Source organism: Canis aureus, chromosome 9 (assembly GCF_053574225.1).
Source record: "Canis aureus isolate CA01 chromosome 9, VMU_Caureus_v.1.0, whole genome shotgun sequence".
Taxonomy (NCBI): Eukaryota; Metazoa; Chordata; class Mammalia; order Carnivora; family Canidae; genus Canis; species Canis aureus.
This window is the reverse complement of record NC_135619.1, coordinates 66143491-66166570: the sequence shown is the minus strand read 5'-3', so window position 1 is coordinate 66166570 and position 23080 is coordinate 66143491. Positions and strand designations below refer to the sequence as shown.

Here is a 23080-nt window from a genome sequence, read left to right as displayed (position 1 = left end):
CAATACACTAATATTAATCAACACCAAAAAAATCTGATTAAAAAATGGGCAGAATATCTAAAAAGACATTTCTCCAAAGAAGACATACAGATGGCCAACAGACAGATGAAAAGATGCTCAACATCACTCATTACCAGGGAAATGCAAATCAAAATCACAATGATCTTTAAAAAAAGAAACAAAAAACCAAAACAAATCCGCAATGAGATATCCACCCCACACCTGTCAGAATAGCTAAAATAAAAAAAGATAAGAAATAACAAGTGTTGGCAAGGATGTGGAGCAAAAGGAACTCTTGTACAGTGTTGATGGGGATGTAAACTGGTGCAGCCACTGCAGAAACAGTATAGAGATTCCTCAAAAAAATTAAAAATAGAAACACAGAGTGATCCAAAAATTCTACTACTAGGTATTTATCCAAAGAAAACAAAAACACTAATTCTAAAAGATATACGCACCCCTATGTTTATCGCAGCATTATGTATAGTAGCCAAGATGTGAAAGTAATTCAAATGTCCACTATACTCAAAAGAGTTTTTAAAAAACAATATGCTAGGGTGCCTCGGTGGCTCAGTCAGCTAAGTGTCTGCCTTCAGCTCAGGTCATGATTCCAGGGTCCTGAAATTGAGTCCCAAGTCAGGCTCCCTTCTTAGCAGGGAGATTGTTTCTCCTTCTGTTCCTCCCCCCTGCTTGTGCTCTCTCACTCCCTAATAAATAAATAAATAAAATCTTTTAAAAAGTAAAAAATTAAAAACAACATGCTAATGTTAGATCTTAATTTTATTTTCATATTTTTACTATTTTAAATGCTACTTTAATAAATATATTCTTTATGTGTATATTAAAGTATTTTATTTTATTTATATTTATTATTAAATTATTTTCTCAAACACAGTACTAGAAATAAATTCTCAAATTGTTCTTTGGCAAGGGGGTACCATTTTTCACTACCACTAGCAGCTTAAAAGAATGCTTGTTTTACATCATCAATAAGTTTAATCATTAAGAAAGATCTGCTGATTTGCTAGCTGATTTCAATTTTTATGTTTTTAAATATTATAATACTTTGTATTAATTTATAGTTCACCAATTGTTAGTGACGGTAAAAGGCATATTTTGTCTGAATGGCTTACTGGGCACTGGAAAAGATTCTGTATATGGATCCTCTAACTTTTTGCTTTTCTGTTATAGGAATGTTTGTCTTTTACTTAATGATTTCAACAAAATTCTTATTTATTAGGTATATTATTTTTAAGCTATCATGTAGGTGGCAAATACTGAGTTTTAAAGAATTAATAAGGAAACTAGTGAGTGTGCAGCAGACTGGCTAAGTCCTTATAGAACTGCTTCTCTTCTTCCCTCCCATGCAACTAGACCAAATTTCCCACCATCTCTTGCAGTCAGGAGTGGCCATATGACAGTTCTAGCCAATGAGTGTGAGTAGAAGAAATATGCATCATTCAGACCTGGCTCATGAAAACCTTCCATGTACAATATTCTCTTCTCTTTCCCACCTACATGCAGATTGCAGAGGACTGCACATGACAGAAGGAACCTGATCCCCAAACTTTCATATGGGAGTCCTCCTCCTTCTACTAATCAGGATACCCATTTAAACTTAATATGAGCAAACAGTCAATTTTCTGTGTGTTAGGTGGCTGGAAATTCATCTCATGGCATCTTCTATCACCCTAACTACTATTAAGATCTCTTTAAAAAAACATAGTCTAGTAATTCTACTCCCAAAAATTTATTATAGTCTCAAAGATAGATGAAGACTTAAGCACAAAGATGTTTCTCACATATTAGTTATGACTGCAAAATATTGAAATTAACAAAAATATCACAAAATAATTAATGTTAATATATATAATAGGTAATGTTTACTTAGCATTTACTATATATCTGGCATCATGTTAATATGCTTTCTGTGCATTATCTCATTCAATCCCCAAACTAGACATTGGGCCCTATTATATCCCATTCTATAGATAATACAAATCAAAGAATTATAGGTTAAATAACTTTCCTGATCACACAGCTAGTAAATGGCAGACCTCAGATGCTGCTGTGAGTCTAACCCACATCCACTTAAGCACTATTCTATGGTGCATTCACAAGACGTGAGCCATCAAACTTTGGAGATAATGCTTGGGATATATGAAACCAAAGCTGCATCTATATTATAATTTAATTAGGTTTAAAAAAATATGCAGAGAAAAAGTGAAAGAAAATATATTAGTATGGTGGCAACAAAACTATCTCTGTGTTGTGATTATTATTTCTCTGTCATAAAATTTTTCCATATCAAAAAAAATTAAATAACTAGTATTTTAATAAAATAATGTTTAACATTGTAAATAAAACTGGTATACTTATAAATGTAAATTAATAAAAACTCTTTTAGAAAACAATAGGAGAGTACATAGCATTAAGACATTCCTACTTTCTAAGGAATTTATGCCAAGGATATAATTCAAAATAAACATGAGGATTGTCTTTGTAGGAATATATATATACATACACACACATACACAGTAGCAATGAAAGTGGCAGAGGGATTATAGGTGATCCTTTTTCTTTAAAAATTTCCCTACTGAAAATTTAAATAATTTAAATAATTTAAAACTTAAATACTTTTTTTTCAACTAACAATAAATATCTCTACAGTTTCTTGAGTTTCGTTGCAGTCAACTTACTCTCAATGTTATGGTGGTTTCTCATTGTTAGCTCTGTCAGTGAAAATCTTAACCTATTTTACCAAATAGTTCACTGGTTCATAATAATGGGAATTTTTTTTTAATTTTCAGAGGAAATATTACAAAGAAAACCAAAGTATCATAATGCTTATTTCTTTCTGGCAGTGGTTAAATTGAGTTGGTTAATGGGAGCCAGTAAAAGAAAATTGATTCTGGAAAAATTGAATTGTAATCAAATGTATTTTGTATGTCTGGTAATTTCTTTCCTTCCTTTAACTGGCTGCTTCAGTTTTACTGATGTCTCCTGGAATTAAAAGTTTCCAGGGACTGCGATTAACTTAAATTTTCACTAGTGCTTTCTTTCTTTCTTTCTTTCTTTCTTTTTTTTTTTTAATGTTAATATGTTCTCAGTTTTACAGTGTTTATCAAGAGTGAACCAGGACACAGACCAGAAATGCCTCTTTACTAAATGGGGAAATGAGAAGAAATATAAAACACAGATAGTTAATTCAGCCAGGACTTACTCCAGGTACAGAAGCAATCATCTGCTTGCTCAGGATTGTTGACTCCGCTAGTTTGGTTCCAGCATCTGCACAAATAAACTAATAAGAAATTGAAAGCATAATTACTTTTAAGAGCACTTGGACAGTAATAAGTTATTTATAGTTTTATTAACTTGGCTTAAATGCATTAGTGTTTACTCTTGTGACAATCTGCCCTGGATATGTGGGACTTGCTAATCACAACAGCTGGTTCCTATCAGAAATTCAGAATTGTAGAATTGAGATTGACACACAGATTCTTACTTTTACCCAGACAGCTACATGGCAGTGAAATGGTGCACTCAGTCAAAGGGGAAAGACGGCAATGCTGTCAGACTTATTCTGAAGTTATTCTGTTTATTCTTTAGTGCTTCTCGACAGTTCCTGAATTCACATAGATTTTTCCAGACTTCATCATTACATTATACATTTAAGACAAAAACAGAAAAACAATCAAATTCATTGTAAGTAATCTACCTGTTTTTTCCCCATCTGAGGACCCTCAGCTTCTGGTCTTCCCTCTCTCACTTCACCCACACCTCCCCTCTGTGCTGATAACGACCCCCACTCCCGTCCTTGCCTCTTGACACGCTTCCACTGGATAGTCACGACATGAGACTGCAGTAACCTAGGAGTCTATTTTGCAACCTGCTACAAGCTTTCTGAGGGCACAGACTCCATGCACCTGACCCCCAGCACTAGCTTCCTGCCTGACATCATCGAGGGGCTCAGCAAAACTTTGTGAAAGAATCAATTAATCACAGTTACGACAAGATCATGATGGGGGATGGATTTGCCAGGTTACTATTTAATTTGCTTCATTACAGATTTTATAAGTGTTTCCCACTTCATGCAATACCCAACTATATACTAATAGTTTCAGGAAAAATTTAAACATGAAGTCTGCAGAGTTCGCTGTGAGCTATTAGGTCCTGCTTAATTTCTCTTCCCTGGCCCCTGGCCAGTGGCCCCAACTAGTCTGGGATCCAGAGCTGCTTTTCTGCATAGTTCAGTGGCTCTGAAAGAAGCTTTGACACTGACAACTCCTCCTCCTACCTCATTCCACTCTCACACTAGAAGAGCACAGAAAAGTTAGGTAGGTCATGATGATGAGTCGTGTAAGGTAAGTCAGGACCCTGGCAGACCGGGGAAAAGTAATATGGGTTCAGATCATAGAGAAAAGCTCAAGGGAGCCTGATGAAGAATACAAACCAGCATATTGTCAGGCTAATCAGGGCTCAGAATTAGAGCATTATTAATAGGGGCAGGTTCTGGCTAACAACGCAGAGATTTCAGCCAAAGACCTTCTGAGGGCACCCTGAGACTTTTTGCTCAAGAGCTGCTCTTCAAGTGTGGTGCTCCAGGAGGAGTATTTCATTGCAGAACTGAGCTGCAGGCCAGAGGACAGCAAGCACAGTTGTCTCTGAAAGCCTCGAGGCAGGTGTAGTTCCATATCTCCATTCTCCATTCTCACACAATCATTTCCATTTGCCTCAAATACAGTTACAGAAAACTGAAGGATCTATTTGGCCATTAACTCTGAATCTGGCAAAGAAAGTACCAGCTAGTAGCATCCAGGAAATCCTAAAATGTTCCATTATTTTATTCAGAAATGCTCATGCAGCCCTCCAACTTGGACTTATTCCTAATATAAGAAAAAAATAAATAAATCAGGATTTTTTTTTTTTAAGAGAGAGCCTATAACTTTGACCAGAACCTTTCAGTAAAAAAGTAAAATATTGGCTAGAAGTACAGGGCCAAAAGAAGAAACAGTCCCAATCTCCTGGCAGATACTGCATGTTTTCCCATAAAATGTATTTTCAAAAGCTATCTGAGTCTGCAATCTCGACAAACTACTCATAACTAAGTTTCAAAACCTCTGCCAGGATACCAACACTTTAATTACTTTCTTTACAGCAGAAATGAGAGCCGAGAGCCAAGGGGTAGACAGAAGTGTATGTAAGTGTGAGGGGAGGGAAGCCCAGGCAGCAGGGATGCTCTGCGGTGGTGTCAGAGCACAGCATGTGCTTTTGTATGGCCCCCTCGTGTGTGCTTGCACAGCCTGGCTGTGTCCTTGAGAGCAACAGAAGATCTGTGGAGAAGCAAAACTTCAATGTCTCTCCTTTCAGCAGAAGTCCTCCTCACCTGCCATACTCAGAAAAGCCAAATGAGCAGCATAATGGAAGTCGGTTGTCAGCTTACTAATGTCAATTATGTGAGGCCAAATTAAAATGTCTGATTTGTGGTAACTTTTAGAAGTCAGAATTAATAAAAAAATCCACCCCAACATTTATGGAAGTACCACAGAGTCTCTGGTGTATCAAAGTAGATAGGGCCTCTAAAATTATGTATTATTTGATTTTTATCAAATACATGCATTTAAATCCAGTTTAATTTAGAAGGTGTCTGGCTGGCTCAGCTGATAGAGCATGCAACTCTTGATCTCAAGGTTGTGAGTTCAAGACCCGTATGTGGTATGGAGTTTATTTAAAATTAAAAAAAAATTTTTTTCTTAAATAAAAATACATAAATCTAGTGCAATTTTTACATAATATATACAATTAAAACCTCAATAAATACTTTTGTCTTTTTACACAGCTGCCAACCATAAACTGCAAAACCCCATTATGATTTTATAGAACTGCTCACAATATAAAGATATAACTAAAACCAGAGAAAGGATGTTTATTGCAGAAAGAAGAATTCTATACTTTGAGACAGAAATATGTCTAATGAAACACGCACTCCCGCATGAACACAAAAGAATACAAAAGAAACACGACATCCATTATGTGTCATTACTAATTTCATTATCAAAGTGAGACTCAAAATAATATCTCCATCTTTCATCCAGAGAGTGATCAGATTATTACTAACTCAACTAATAATAATAGCCCCACGTCAATAGTATCTTTAACTTAAAGACAACAGCTATTTCTTTGTCCTCCAGCCCACCACTCACCTATCTTTAAAAGAGAATCTTTCACCCACATGGTTTCTCACACTTGACTGTACAGGTGTATCCCACACAGTGGGAGTACCAGATGCAAATTAGCAGAAAGTCTACTCTTGACACATAATAGGAGCTGAGGAAATTTGTTTTGATTTGAGCTTCTATAGCTTTCACAGAGGCTCTTAGTGAGTTATCTCTATTATGAAGACTCTGCTCTAATCCAACTAGAGAACACTTACAATAACCTATCACATATAAGATATTACAGCAGGCCATCAGAAGAGAAGATATTGTGGGTGAAAGCAAAAATGTCCACATGTCTGAATTAAAAAAACATAGGGCATCTGTCCAAAGTGCAGAAGAGCTATGTCCTAATGGTTGACAACCTAGATTCTGAAGAATGGACCTTTTTACTTTTTCAATTTAGCAAATTCTTTCCTATCTCAAAGCCACATTTCTTTAAAAAGTAAAGAATCCATTTGCATGTCTAAGACTTGATAAGAAAGTTGAAACAAGTATTAGGAGTCACAGCTAGATGACCACAGTGAATAGGTGGGAAATTTCCCATGATACCAGGCCTCCAGAAAGAATTTCTAGGAATTAAAAAAAAAACAATTGGTACCTATCCTACCTTGAAACATTAAAAAAAAAAAAAAAAAAAAGAAACATTTAAAACTTGGGTGGCCCCACATCCCTTGGGAAAATGTTCCATTGTTCTTTAAGGGCAGAGTATTTGGCAAACAACAGAGGTCTCTATCTATAAGAAGACTAGCAACAGCTCCATGTCCATAAACTCATCTACCTAGTACGGGATTAGAGAAGTACTAACGGAAGTACCCTCCTGGTCCCTGTGGGAGGAAAGAATGAAGGGTAAATCCAAGGTCTGAGCAACTGACTCTCTTGTCTCTAAAGGAACCAGTGTCATTCATGACAGATCACTGGGGCATTTTTTCCTTCCAACCAATGCTTTCCTTCCCGTTTCCAAGTTGTATCTTGAGTTAAACAAAGCCACTCCCACTGCCATCAGATGATGATCACTGATACCTATGGAGGAAGGCATTGTCAGCCCCAGACATGTTATCTGTCCATACTGTGAGACTGGTCCTCCAGGTACCAGGAGCTGATGTCCATCAGTAAAGAGGAAAGCTTCTCTCGGACTCCAGACTAGATTCTCTGGCCTAAGAGAAGCTACCAGACAACAGGCTATCACCTCCGATATCTTCCAGAAAACCCTGCAGGAATACTTCAGCCAAGGGCAAGAGAAAAGGAACTAGGAAAAATCTGTAGAAAGATGTCCTATTCATGAAGAGAGATGAAAGATCCCTTTCCCTCAGCCCATGAGGAGCCCCAGGGAGGACCTCTCTCCATGGCTTAGCCAGAAACCATTGGGAATATAAAGAAACTACCTCAGGTTTTTTAAGTGTGCTTAATTTTTATTTCTCTCAGCAATGAAAACAGTTTATTCTAAGAGTACGGAGAACAAAAATATATTACTTCAAAATGGCGTAATGTTTACCATTTTCTAATTGGGGAGACTGAAATATTATTCATAAAGTCGGTTCTCATGGACATGACCTCTAAGTGTCTCCGAAATATCTCTCCAACCTAAATAATCTTACAACTTGATTCTTAAAATTTAATGATTCAATGACAAATGCATACTTGTTCTAAAAAGATGAAAATGGTATTTATTTGAAATGGTATATGAGAATCCAAAAAACCATACTCAGAACAACTTACTTTTTTTGGCTTCTTTATTCCTAAAGCTAATTTGTTTTTGTTATTTATTCACCTAGTGGTGATGCAATAATCACTGTTTTCATGGTTTCCTTAAGTACCGGGCAATTTAAACTGTCAGTGTTCTTTTGCTGTCTTGTGACAAGTGCTTATTATGGTTGACTTCACAGAAAACCAACCCCTGGCAGCAGACACTGCATGGGGTGCTAGACCCCAAGAAGATCAGCCACAGAGATCAGCTCCATTCATGACTGAGGGCAATTAAGGGAACATGGAGGCAGGAAAGCACCTGTAGGGCCTGGAAACCTACGCTGTTTTGAGGTGGCAGGTCCCCATCCGGAACACCATCGGAAGCAAGTTACTCCCAGACACTGTCAACCTGCTAGCTTAAATCCCTAAGCCCAGTTCACCTGCCCTCTTCTCCAAACCAGCGTGAATACCATTAATCCTTATGGTCAGTTGGTGTCAAAGTTGCTTATACTCAAAGGCAGTGAAACTGGGGTGCCTGAGTGGTTCCATAGGTTAAGTGTCTGCCTTTGGCTCAGGTCATGATCTCAGGATCCTGGATCAAGCCCCACATCAGGCTCACTGCTCAGTGGTGAGCCTGCTTCTCCCTCATCCTCTGTCCCTCCCTCCCACTTGTGCTCTCTCTCTCAAATAAATAAATTCTTTTTTTCTAAAGTGAAGCTGCTGAAGCTTAAGTAGGAGAGGCTGGCCAATGGAAGAGATTCAGAGTCAGCCCCTCCTTAGGAACACAGGTATTGGGCAGCCCTGGTGGCTCAGCGGTTTAGCGCCGCCTTCTGCTTGGGATGTGATCCGGGAGACCAGGGATCGAGTCCCACATCGGACTCCCTGCATGGAGCCTGCTTCTCCCTCTGCCTGTGTCTCTGCCTCTCTCTCTCTCTGTCTGTCATGAATAAATAAATAAAATCTTTAAAAAAAGGAACACAGGTATTTCCTGGCTGTGATTTTTCTTGTCTTCCTCTTGGGCTATCTAGCATTCTGGCACAACGCAAGGCCTTTCGTTCTGACTGCATCATGCCTGACATTCACTGCTGGCACTGGCCAGCAATCACTGCTCTCAGAGGGCTTCAGTGCACCCCGGAAGACTAGCCCATGGCTCACTGAAAGCACACCAACTTCTCATTAAGTTTCATGCCTTTGAGGAACATTCAATTCTGGTTCTAAGGACTAGTAGTATATGGTGGTGGAGGAGGGAGACCAGTAGTGAATATTAAAGGCTAAATGACAGCTGTTGTTCCTCGTTGTCTCCTGGGTAAACTCCTAAATTTCTGCACATACTTCAAAGTCCACACAGTCCGTCTTCCACAACCACTTCCTTACTCAGTGGGTACCGTATTGTACCCACTTCACTGTACTGGAAATGTCTCTTTACATGTCAACTTCACCTACTGCAGAATAAACTCCTGGAAGGAAAGGGCAATGGCTTATTCACTTCCCCAGCACCTGGGCCAGGTCAGGGCTCCTACTGGCTTACTGAGCCTTCTTCCATCTCCCAGGCTGAGCTGGCCACTCCCTCTGCTCTAGTATTCTACATACTAGGTACACTTCCGGTGTAGTGGTTAGCATACTATCGGGATAGGGTTAATGTCTTACATCACCGTATCTCCTCAAACCTAGCCCGAGGTAGGTAGTCTGTAACTATTTGTAGTGAGAGATAGTATTGAATAGTCAATATGGCTATTGGCCAATGGCCAGTGTGGCCAGGTGATGGAAGACCTCGTTGTTCAGGTCAGTGTGGGCTTTCGGTACAGGAAGTGATCTGATTAAAAAGCAGAGTTTGAGCAAAATTCCTTTTGTCAGCCAGAGGCCAGAAGACTGCATTTGTGTGGAGAGAGGGGAGAGCAGTGCAACAGCTAGGAGTTGAGAAGGTAAGAGGGGCAAGTGATGCTGGGAACCTGACTAGGCAGGGCTCCACACTGAGTAGACTGTGGCAGAGGTGGACACCACTTATGTCAGCTACGTGGTCTTCGGCAAGTCACTGAACCCCCACTGATAGCTTCAGTCTCTCATCTGCGATACGAACTAATACATCCCATGGTTATAAGGATTAAATGCGAGGAGGATGGAAAGCACCCAGCATAATAACAGGTGCTTATAAGGTCTCCTCCCTCATCTTTCCAAATGGCACCCATAGTACCTAAGATCCAGGGTCACTTATCTAGTTCCTTGATCTCAAGCTCCTATTTTCCCCTGGTCATTTGACCAACCTTGTAGGCCCAGACTCTGGGACTGGTCTTACCACTCATCAGGAAGAAATACAACAGCTATGACTCATTTCCTGCGCACTTTGCGCAAAGGCAGTCTGAATGACAGACAACCTGGTCTCAGCTGTAGCTCATGGCCACGTCTTTAAGTCTAGCCTCAGCCCTTGGAGTGTGAGGTGGGATCCCAGTCTACCCAATGCTGATGTCTCTAGCACAGCCAGCCTGCTTTTCTCAACTCTATCCTTAGGTGATCATCCCTAAGTTTATTCCACCTTCCTCTTGAAGTCTCCCCCCATTGCTTAGCCCCCAGTGCTAAAACCCAACCTCACAGAAAGACTTTTGCCTGCATCCACCAGTCTTTTGTGGCCCAGCTCAAATGCTACCTCCTTCATAAAGTTTTCCCTGAGTTCACATCATAAGAGATGGGATGCCTCCTGTTCTAAACTCCCCCCAGGATTTTGTTTATATATATCTCTCTCACCTGTCAAAGCCTGTCTCATGTGATAAAAAACCTGCACACTTGTCTAAGTTGCTGAGCTAAGAATGCCAGGGATGGAGGTCTTTGGTCCCTCATCAGTAACCCTACAGCCAAAAGCATTGACACTGTAAGTTCTCCAGAACCTGCCTTGTATGCATTCCAGTCCCTCTGCCTCAGGACTCCTATGGGTGCTGGTGCTTTTCACATCCACTGGCTACCCCGGTCGGACTACACACGTCCTGCCACTTGACTATATATGGTTGGGCCCACCCTCAGCTTCATTTCTGCTTCACAGAGATCTGACAACCCATCCATATGTAGGTAATTCTGCATCCAGATCTTAGCCTGGTCCCTTATTTGTGGCTTCATTAATCCCATTCCAGTTCTAGTAGCTGTTAATGATCTGCCCTCTGACCTACCCAGATGTATATTTCTTGAGGACAGAAATTACTATTCCATTCTTCTTTTAGCCCCTCACAGAACTAGTTCCACCATAGGAACAAAATAAATGCTCCTTTTTCATCTGGTTTAGCCAGTGCAAGTGCTGAGTGCATAATATTGCTTTGATTATGGCTCATATAAGATAGATTATTTCTCATTTCTGGGCAGAGTTATTTGATTTGTGCAATATCCCCACACCTTCCTTAATCTTTCCAAACATAGTGGATCTCATGGAAAGTACAACACACATAAGCCCACCTGGACAAGCAGGAGGAGGTTTGTATCTGGTAAAGGGGACTTGAGCTTCAGGGCCTGCAGGAGTTCCAGAACAACACCACGAGACAAGTAGAATTTATCCCGCTCCTAAACAGAACAAAAGAGAAGTTTTAAGCTATGTCTAAAAACTTGGTTAGAATAGATCTATGTCAAAAGAACTTCCAAAAGTTCCATAGACTGGAAATGAAACACAGTATTTGAAAATGCATAATGAACGGTCCTTAAGAAGTAAAATTAAAACTAAAAAGAAATAATTTAAAAGGCATTTTTTTGTGTGTAATGAGTTTACTGAAGGACTGAGAAAACATAATTCACAGATAAGAAAAAGACAGGATATCTCTTAAATGCCGAAACCAATAGATTTGGTCCTTATTTACAGGAAATGGTAAGTTCCAAGAAATGCAGAAATTAAACAAATCGAAGGGCATTTTTTTCCAAAAGAAAATGATTTGAGAGAAACAGCTGTCTCACATCCTCTCTAAAGAACTTACTTTTCAAATGGGCGCTTAAGCAGGCAGAAAACTAGAGATGGAATATACTGTGCACTACCACCCAAAGTGTCAAATCATAACATTTTGCTTTACTTAATATTTTTCACAATAAATAAAAGATCAGAGGGGCATCTGGGTGGCTCAGTTGGTTAAGTGTCTGATTCTTGGTTTCTGCTCAGGTCAGGATCTCAGGGTGGTGAGATTGAGCCCCATGCTGGGTGTGAAGCCTGTTTAAAATTCTCTCCTTCCTCTGTCCTCCCCCTCAACTCCTGCACATGTGCTCGTTCTCTCTCAAAAAAAAAAAAAAAAAAAAAAAAAAATCACAGAAACAGTTGAGGCATATGGTGCTCTCTTTTCTTTCTCCCTTCCTAGAGGTTGCCACTATTTGGAATCTGGTTCTTATTATTTCGTGTATATTTTTACTATATATACATGCCTTCGTCACAAGGCATAATATTATTTTTGCGTGTCTTTTTAACTTTCTATAACAGTACCATTCTGTGCATCTCTTTCTGCAACTTTTCATTTCTCACTACATTATATTTTTTAAAATTAGTCCCTATTGATACATGTAGCTCTAGTTCTTTCAACTAAACGGCTTAATAACATTTTATTATATGAACATGCCAAAGTTCATTGATCTGTTCTCCCATTAATAGAACATGAGATCATTTTCAAAGTTTTTTTTATCGCCAACTACAATACACATGAAGAAACGTACATAAAACATAAATGTGCAGATAAAATGGATTTGTATCGACTGAATGCCCAGGTCAAAGAGCAGCAGCACATCACAAGTAGCTTAGAATGTGTGTCCTTCCCTGATCATAACCAAGTAAATGGAGACCCTATGGATCTGCATCCATTTTCTTTCTCTTTATTTTTATTCATGGTATACTGCCTCCTTGAATGTCTGATTATCTTTGCATGCTGAATGCTTTCTTAAAAAATTATTTCTAGGGGATCCCCGGGTGGCTCAGGGGTTTAGTGTTTGCCTTCGGCCCAGGGCATGATCCTGGAGAGCCAGGATCAAGTCCCACGTCAGGCTCCCTGCAGGGAGCCTGATTCTCCCTCTGCCTGTGTCTCTGACTCTCTCTCTCTCTCTCTCTCTGTGTGTCTCTCATGAATAAATAAATAAATGTAAAATCTTTAAAAAAAATATATTTCTAGAAATTATTTGAGGCTTGAAATGTTCTCTTCATCCAAAAAGCTCTCTGTTCGATTTTCACCAGGTCCCTGAAGGCACTAGTCTGGTCCAGGGTTAAACACACAAGCCTTGTAATATCTTATCTTGGGCCACTGAAGGGTCTGAAATTGAGCTTGATCCATGTGAGGGCAATTTTACCTCTGGATTATCTTCACTTTGTGGTCCTGACAAACAGGGTGGGGCGGGCTGGCAGGGGTACAGTATCAGACTGAGTCCCTGCTCCTGGTAGGTCCTGCATTAACTCTGTTCACCTCCTGGATCTTTCAGAATTGCAGCTCAACCTCTCAATCACATCTCTGCACTTCTGTGGTCTCCCAGATCTTAGCCTGGTGATTCATCTATACCTGGGTTGGCATTTTGATGCACTTAAATGTTCAGAAATTATTTTGTTCACTTCTTTTTTCACTTTTTAAGTGGAAAGATAGGTACAAATGATCTAGCCTATTATTATCAGGAGAGAAGTGTAAAATTTTTATTAAAATTATACTAAATTTATAGGTTATTTGGTGAGAATTAGCTGTCCTTATTATGCTGGGTTCTCATCCACAAACATGAGAACTGTCTCCATTTATTTAACATTGTCAAATAAGACTTTCTGCTTATCTCCATAAAGTTCTTGCACATTTTTGTTAGATTTATTCTTTGTTGACACTATAGGTGACATTTTTAAAGTACACTTTATAATAATTCGTAGCTGAATATTAAAGGTGGATGAGTATTCATTTGTAGTGAGCATCCTTGCCGAGCTCTCTCACAAAAGTTATAAAGAAGTGTCTACAAGTAGATTTTCTTTGGTTCCTCTGTAATCACATCATCTATCGAAAGTGAGAGTTTTATTTTTCCTTTCCAATCCTTATACCTTTGATGGTGTTTTTCCTATCTTACTGAACTGAGTAGGCGCTCCTGGATCATAATGAATAGAACAGTGATAATGGGCATTCTTGCCTTACTTATTACTATTTTTAAGGGACTCCGTTGGCATTTCACCATTAAGTATAATGTTTCCTAGAGATTTCTGGTAGGCACCATAATAAGTTAAGGAAGTTCCCATCTTTTCCTAGTTTAACAAAAGTCATCCCAAATGGGATAGAATGCTTCTCTTTTATCTGCCGTATGATACAAATTTTTCACCTTTAACCCGCTAACATGATGACATAAATCAATGTTCTAATATTTAAACCATTCTTAGATTTCAAGAAAATCCTCACTGGGCCATAAGGCTTTATTTTTTTTTTAAGGTTTTATGTATGTATGTATGTATGTATGTATGTATGTATGTGAGAGGAGTGGGGGACACATGCAGAGAGAGAGGCAGAGGGAGAGGGATAAGCAGACTCCCCACTCAGCAGGGAGCCCAATGCGGGGCCTGATCCCAGGACCCTGAGATGATGACCTGCGCCAAAGGCAGACACTTAAGTGACTGAGCCACCAGGTGCCCCAAGGCTTTATTTTTAACACATTAATTTGCTATTATTCATTCAGAATTTTTATACCTTTGAAGTAGAATTGGCCTGTGATTTTTCCTTTTCCCACTGCCCTTGTCTGGTTGATAACAAGATGCTACTGCGTTCATAAAAGATGTTGGAAGCATTCCCTTCTTTAGATTCTTTGTATTAGTTTGCACAAAGTCGAGCTCAATCTGTTCCTTCACTGTTTAATAGAACTTATCTTTATAACTGAACAGTTTTTAATTATGGATTCCATTTTTTTAATCCTTTAGGTCTAGTCATCTTTTTTTCCTGGTTGTCATACGTTACATTTTTCTAGAAAACTGTCCCTATTGTGCAAGATTTCAAATTCACTAGCATAGAGTTGTTTCAAAATCTCTATTATGTCTGCAGTTACATTCCCTTTTTCACCACTGATACTCTTTATCTGTGCCTTTTTTCTCTGCTTCTCTTGATCAGTCATGCTAAAGTTTTGTCTTTTATTAGTCTAACCCAAGAGCCTTCTTCTGGTTGTAATGATCCTCCACTGTGGCTATGTTTTCCATTTCATTAATTCCTGCTCTTATCTTTATTATTTCCTTCCTTTAAATCCTCTGATGGTTACTTTATTACATTTATTTCACCCTGACTTGTTAGCTCATTTCATTTCTCTTTTTTTTCCAACAGAAGTATTTAAAACCATACATTTTCCTCTAAATAGCTCTGTGGCTATATATCTTAAATTTTAGAATGTAGTATTTTCATATTTGTGTAGTTCTAAATATTTTTCTAAATTCTCTTATCTCCTTTGATGAATCATTTAAAAGCATATTTCAAATTTCCAACTATATCAGGTCCTAGACACCATTAATCCATTCAGTACTTTTGTATAAATTTGAAAAAGGACACACACACAACACAAACATACATCACATTAACACATAGCTGCAGGGATCCCTGGGTGGCGCAGCGGTTTGGCGCCTGCCTTTGGCCCAGGACGCGATCTGGAGACCCGGGATCGAATCCCACATCGGGCTCCCGGTGTATGGAGCCTGCTTCTCCCTCTGCCTGTGTCTCTGCCTCTCTCTCTCTCTCTCTCTCTCTCTCTCTCTCTCTGTGTGTGACTGTCATAAATAAATAAAAAATTAAAAAAAAAAACACATAGCTGCAAACCTGTGCACATTAACCCTGGATGTGTTTGTGCACATGCCCTGTTGCCCACTCACATATATCCTCAGCACTACACAGGAATACATTCTACACACACCCCATTCCTGCAAAGTGACTGGGTCAGGGTCAGAATCTGGCAGGGAGTCAGGATTTAGACATCTGAGCAGAGGGGACTGTCAAGAGAAGAATCTCAGGCCCCTAGGTGGTAGCTAAGACAGGGCACAGCCGCCTGCACATGTGTGCCAGGAATGTGTGCATATATGCTGTTCGTGTGTTTAAGGGCCACTGAGCTGGTGTGACTTCATGTAGGGGGTGCCTATCCCAGCTGCTCTAGGATTTAACCAGGAGGCCCCAAATCTCTACACCTGCCTCAATACTCACATAAAATGTAGTATGTCTAAGATGTGAGTGGTGTCCTCTTTAATGTGGAGCCTTTCTTTAGGTCACCCTTGAACACCTATTATGTGGTTATGATTTTGTTATTGATTTATAATTTAACTGCATTGTGATTAAAGAACTTGATCTCTCTGAAATGAGTATTCCCCAGTGTATGTGTTAAGACTTTATTTGTGGCCTGGGATTCCTGGGTGGCTCAGTCAGTCAAGCATCTGACACTTGATCTCAGCTCAGGTCTTGAGTTCAAGTCCCATACTGGGCTCCACACTGGGCTTGGAACCTACTTAAAAATAAAATAAGATAAAATAAAATAAAAGACTTTACTTGTGGCCCATTACCTGGTCTACATTTATAAGTGTTATGTATATGCTTTTTCTTAAATATATTCTCAAACTGGTGGATTTTAGATTCTTTATATGTCTATTGGATTCAATCTGCTCATTTATTGTTCAAAACTAGTAAGTTTTATTCATTTTTTATCTACTTGACCTATCAATTACTGAAAGAGATGTGTCAAAATCTCCCATTAGGAGTATGAATTTGGCAACTTCTCTTTGTAATTCTATTCATTTTTGGTTTATATGAGGCTGTATTATTAACTCTACAAGTTTTAGAATTGTCACATTTTCCAAGTGAATTGTTCCTTTTATCAACAGAGGGTAACCTTCTTTATAATACTTTTTTTTAAAGATTTTATTTATTTATTCATGAGAGACAGAGAGAGAGAGAGAAAGAGAGAGAGAGAGGCAAAGGGAGAAGCAGGCTCCATGCAGGGAACCTGACATGGGACTCGATCCTGGGTCTCCAGGATCTGGCCCTGGGCTGAAGGCAGCACTAAACTGCTGAGCCACCCGGGCTGCCCTATAATAATACTTTTTAACTTAAATTCTGTTTACTGATTTCAACTTTCTTTTAATTAGTATTTGCCTGGTATATTTTTAAACTCTTTTTCCTTCATACCACAATGTCTTTACATGTGTTTTATATTTTAATTTAATTTAATTTTTTAAAGATTTTATTTATTTATTCATGAGAGACACAGAGACAGAGGCAGAGACATAGGCAGAGGGAGAAGCAGGCTCCCCAAGGGGAGCCTGATGTGGGACTTGATCCCAGGACCTCGGGATCATGACCTGAGCCGAAGGCAGATACTCAACCACTGAGCCACCCAGGCATCCCTAAAAATAGAAATATCATATGATCCAGTAATTCCACTACTGGGTATTTACCAAAGAAAACAAAAACACTAATTCAAAAAGACATATGTACCTTTATGTTTACTGAAGTATTATCTATACTAGGCAAGATATGGAGTAATCCAAGTGTCTACTGATAGATAAGTGGATAAAGAAGATGTAGTATGTGTGTGTGCACACATGCCATACATGTGCATCTGCTGGAATATTACTCAGCCATGAAAAAGAATGAAATCTTGCCATTTGAGACAATACAGACAGACCTAGAGGGTATTAAGCTAAGTGAAATAAGTCAGACAGAGAAAGAAAGTACCACATAATTTCACTTATATGGGGAGTCTGAAAAACAAAACAATAAAAAAACAGACTCTTAAATAGAGAGAACAAACTGGTGGTTGCCAGAGGGGAGAAGGGGAGAAGGGTGAGGGGACACAAGGAATAGATAAAGGAAATTGAAAGATGCAAAATCCTAGTTATGAAATTGATAATTCACAGAGATGAAAAGTACTACATTGAGAATATAGTCCATAATATTTTAATAATGTTGTATGACGACAGTGACTGCACTCACCTTATATGCTTACCACTCTGGTTCTCAATCTCCTCCACAATTTTGCCCTTTTCATTCTTAAAAAATTACCTACACATTTAAAATCACATTCATTATATTTTATCTAGCATTTCTATCATGCTAAGTGGGACAGTTTTCAATTATCTAGACTCCCAGATTGCCAAAAAGAGAAGTCTCCAAAGCCCCTGCCTTTCCATGCCTTTTCTCTTGATTGAATAAGGGAGAAGGCTCACTTAGACACTATTCTTTCTTAAGCTGTTTCCAATAGCTTCCTATTATTGATAAGGAAGGTGGGAACCCCCTAAAACTGAAGCTTTCTACAAGAAACATTTCAAGTTCAACACCTGGGAATGGGCAGATGACAACAGGAAGCAGGAGGCCACTAGAGTGATGACTGGTTTGGAAAGCATGTAATATATAATGAATGTTCAAACCTAAGAATATCTTGACTTCAAAATAGTGAAGGTCCTCTGTAATCAATCTCTGCAGTACACAGCACAGAAAGCACAAATTCATCATTATGGCCCTTACCCTAAAAAAATGTATCATTTAAACAAACCAATCATCAAGAAAATTAATAAATAAAATGATTTGTTTTCTTTGTATTTGTATGTCTTTACATTGTATCTGGTACTGTGTCCTACAGATCTATTGTTTTAACTGACCAAAAAAAAGGGAAGAATTTATTTTTCAGGAAAGATTTGAAAGAAGAAAAAAATGCTGATTATTTGGATAGTGAGAAAACATATTGTTCCAGGCAAAGTAACAGTTTGTAATCATAAAGACTAAATAGAAGATTATCATGGGACACTTAACATGGCAGAATGGATGGAAGACGGTAAGAAAAAAAGACGAGGGTGTTTTAAATAGAGTGAAAGCCTTGATATAAAATTATTTTCTGGGCACCCCCGGTGGCGCAGCGGTTTAGCGCCGCCTGCAGCCCGGGGTCTGATCCTGGAGACCCAGGATTGAGTCCCGCGTCGGGCTCCCTGCATGGAGCCCGCTTCTCCCTCTGCCTGTGTCTCTGCCTCTCAGTCTCTCTCTCTCTCTGAATAAATAAATTAAAAAAAAAAATTATTTTCTTAATGGGGAAAACAAAAGGCTTTTAGAAGTGGACAATATGAATAAAGGAATATTCTGAAGGTTCAAGAGAGAACAACAGAAACAGAGACGCCACTGAAAATAAACTTGGAACATTTGGAAATTGGAAGAGTAACACTGCACATTGTTCTTAAGGACAGAGACGCTCCCCGTGGGCCCTGCCTCTCCGTTGGGAGGGTCTCCCAGTTTCACCGAAGCTACTGGGTGCACTGGGTAAGCAGTACTTTTCCACTTCCTCTGTAGCAGGCCAGGGGAGACTAAAGATGATGCAATACAGAAACCATTATAAAGGGCAAGATGACAAAAGATGAGATTATAATCTCAGAGGCTAAGAATCCAGAAGTGGGGAGACAGACAAGTGATGAGAATTAAGGAGCACTCCACAGGATTTTACAAATGACAAGCTGATACTTTTTCTACTTTGGGTATAGCAATGACATACTGTGATGGCTTGCCCACTAAACATGGGATGGTGAAATTGAAAGGGACCATAAGAGGTCATTAAGGCCACTGGCTCATTTCATTTACAGTTATCTCTTCTCTTCTAAACCACAGAACCCTCATTTCTCCAAATGTGTATATTTAAGATACAGTTTGTATATATTGGCACAAGATGTTTCCTTCCAGGGGTAATTATTAGACTTCAGTAGAATTGCTCATGTTTAACTATATTGAAGCAATTAATGTAACAAGCATTGACACTGGTTAGAAAGAATGTCCCTGCCAGTTTTCAGTTTCCCAGAGAACAAACACGTAGGCGGGCTTACCTTTGTGAAAGCTCGGTAACACAGACCACACACCTCCACTAGGTAGGCCAGAGTGAAGACGGCATTCTGAATTACAAAGCTGAGCAGTTTTGAAAATGGCTCCAGCAGACTCTGCAATGAGATTGGGGCCAAAGAAAATCAACTGCGGATTCTTTCATTTAAAAAAAAAAGGGGGGGGGATCCCTGGGTGGCGCAGCAGGTTAGCGCCTGCCTTTGGCCCAGGGTGCGATCCTGGAGACCCGGGATCGAATCCCACATCGGGCTCTCGGTGCATGGAGCCTGCTTCTCCCTCTGCCTGTGTCTCTGCCTCTCTCTCTCTCTCTCTGTGACTATCATAAATAAATAATTAAAAAAAAAGTATTAAAGTCTTCTGATACTTTAACTAATGGGATTGTTCCTTTATTTAAAATCTGTAGCCAGGTGGCTACTGGAGCCACTCTGTTGATGTAACAAGAACAGAACTGTACCTTCAATCAATGCCTGAAAGAGTATGATTTAATCATTTTATTGTTAGAAAAGGAAATCCATTTTCCCAGGTGGCATCATTTATAAACCTTATCAACTCCAACACTGTCTTCATGTCCACCCCAGCAACCAAGACTCTGTGAGGTTTGTATTATGATTTTCCATTCTATATCTCAGAATCTGTAGGCATCTATGGGCTCACCCCTCCAGCTCCTTTGAAATCTGTCATCTTGGTTAAGTAGCACAAAGCACCGTGCATGTAAGTACAAAGCACTATTAGCTTAGATAAAACTCATCACGACCCAGCTTCTTGCCAGTGTTTATCAGGAAGGCACAGTTTTGGTGTCTCCATCTGAATCCCACCCATAAAGGGTCAGTTTAAGATCCATCTGCTCTCTAAAGTCATTTAGAAACATTTATTGAGAACCTACTAAGTATCAGGCAGTTAGGTGCTTTTACATAATTTATATTGCTCAAATTTCTTATGACAATCCCAGAGGGACAGTATGTTATAATAGTTAATGACACAAAGTATAGAATCTCACACAATTATTTTCAAACTCCAGCTCTCTGTGACCTGGAATAAGTGATTTAGTTCTGGACTTAGTTCTCTCCTCTGTAAAATAAGGATAATCGTGGTCTCCACCTCATTAGTGTTGCTGTCAGAAATTGGGGAGGTAATGTAGGTTGGCAGCAGTGAGCCCTCCGTCACTGTTAGTCGTGATCTGCATCAGAACTCTGGAACTCTGGTGTCCCTATTCTGCAGCTGAGGCTTAAGTAGGCAAGCAGCTCGCCTAAGGCCATACAGCTATTGAATGGAATTCAAATCCAAATTCCAGGGCAATTTTCCAGAGGTAGAACTGCTCTTTAGGGAAGACAGAATTTTAACGGGGCTCCAAAAGATTTTCATGCCATGATTTCCACTACTTCTCAACCTCCATAGTCCTAGTGGTCTGGATTATAAAAGTTTTATTTAATTATTATTTTATTATAAATAACATTCCAATAAACATGTTTTGTGTGAAATTTACATTTTCATTTTTCTCATTTAGAAGAGATTCCCAGAAAAGGAATAACTAAATCAAAGGATACGAGAATTTTTTAGATCCTTTTTCCTTATTGATATAAAAATGTATTTGTTACATGTTAGTCATGCCGGAGGATAGGAATTATGCCCTTTATTTGTTTATATTCCCTACAGAAACCCGTATAGCACTTTCCATATAGAAAATCTTAGAGGAACCCTTCAGAATAGTACTGTTGATTCAGTATTCTTTGCTCTGTATAAATGTTGTTGCCCTGAAATACGGATAATAGATGAACGGCAACAGGACTATATCTCCAGTTGATATATAACGCATCTTTATTCACCAAAAAAAAAAAAAAGAAAAGAAAAAAATCTGAATTCAAACCTAAATAAGAAACCTTGTTTTTTTTAATCCAGCAAAGCAGCTAGTGATGGGCCGGTAGAGTATACCAGAAAAATCAAGGAACTTGGAATCAAAGGATCTAGGTTCAAGTCTCAAACCTTCTACTAACCAGCTATATAACCTTGGCCAATCCAATTCCTCTCTTTGAGCCTGTTTCTTTATCTATAAATGATCAGATTAGACCAAATGATCTCTTTGCAACTTTTCCTGCACAAACTACTAGTTTATGAAAGCACAGTCAAGGTATAAAGTTACAGGGGATGTGGCTTCTTGGTATATTAACTAGTAGTTATAGCCATTGCTATGCAAACTACTGCATCATTCTATATAATTCAGCCCAGAAACATTGTATATAATGCAGCCCAGGAATACACAGTGAAGGAGACACAGTGTGGACTTCATGAAGCTCACAGTCTCACTGGGGAGACTTTCATACAATGTAAGTGTTGGCATAGAGAGCTCTATCAAGTACTGTGGGATCTGATATGGGAGAAAGTTGCTACAGAGAATTCCAATTCACTTTTTTAATTTAAATGGGATTCAGATTCTCATCTTGAAGAATGAGAAGGAGTTCACCTCATCAGCGAGAGAATAAAGCATTTCAGGCAGAGGAAATGGCTGAAGCCAAGGCAAGGAAGTATGAAATTAAATAAGATTATAAACATAAAAGAGTTAGCATGATGCCTGCCATATGGTAAGTGCTCAACAAACAGTGGTTGTTGTTTTGATGATAATGATGATGGTTCTGAAAGTAGGCAGGAGGCATGGGGGATGGGACAAGGAGCTGAAGCTGAAATTAGAAAGGTAGGCTGGCAAATTAATGAAGTCCCTTCTTGAATGCCACATTAAGAAATTTGGACACTATCCTAAAAGAAATGAGATGGGATCAAAGATGTTTAAGCAAGGAATCAAGGCAGTAAGATCTGTGTTTGGAAGGATCACCTAGATCACAGTGTGGAGGGCAGACTGTTGGCCATAGCCCAGAACTAAGAGGGCCAATTATAAAAAATGATATTGTGACATACTAGAACTCTTTATACTAGACACTTTCACCATGTTTGAAAGTGAAACATTCAGTATGCAATAACTACTTCAAAATTATTAATATACCTGTCTTTTTAGGTTAAAAAATAATTGAATAACCAGTGGGCTGTTTTACTGAAACATATAATACATACCCTTGTGGCATTGGTAGAGGGTATCTTCAAGAGGCAAATCATAATTCTCAAACTGGAATCTAAAGAACACTGTGAACAAATATGAAAAAAGTAAAAGTCAGTACCCTTCTTTAATATATCTTTTGCTTCATGTATTTTTTTATAAGCATTTATTTTAGGGGGAAAAAATCTCAAATGCTGCTGCCTCCTTACAGTTTTCTATGCCATATATTCATGTTGAAAAAAAAATCATTCTCAGGTTTAAAAAACTTAATCAAACCATTAATTAAATAATATTAAACAGCTAAATAATTAAGCATAGCTCCTAAACTATTTCTCAAAGATATA

General features: G+C 38.8%; 1 protein-coding gene across 12 annotated transcripts in view; it reads right to left on the bottom strand.

The window, feature by feature from the left end:
• UNC79 (unc-79 subunit of NALCN channel complex) overlaps window positions 1-23080 on the bottom strand; it is a 238665-nt gene that overhangs the window by 19424 nt on the left and 196161 nt on the right. For all 12 annotated transcript variants that reach the window (XM_077910403.1, XM_077910396.1, XM_077910402.1 and 9 more), the window contains 4 exons: window positions 22754-22822; window positions 19681-19791; window positions 11337-11441; window positions 3224-3301 (listed from right to left, as the gene is read on the bottom strand). In XM_077910403.1, the coding sequence (XP_077766529.1) occupies window positions 3224-3301; window positions 11337-11441; window positions 19681-19791; window positions 22754-22822 (363 nt within the window). The remainder of the gene's footprint in view (window positions 1-3223; window positions 3302-11336; window positions 11442-19680; window positions 19792-22753; window positions 22823-23080) is intronic.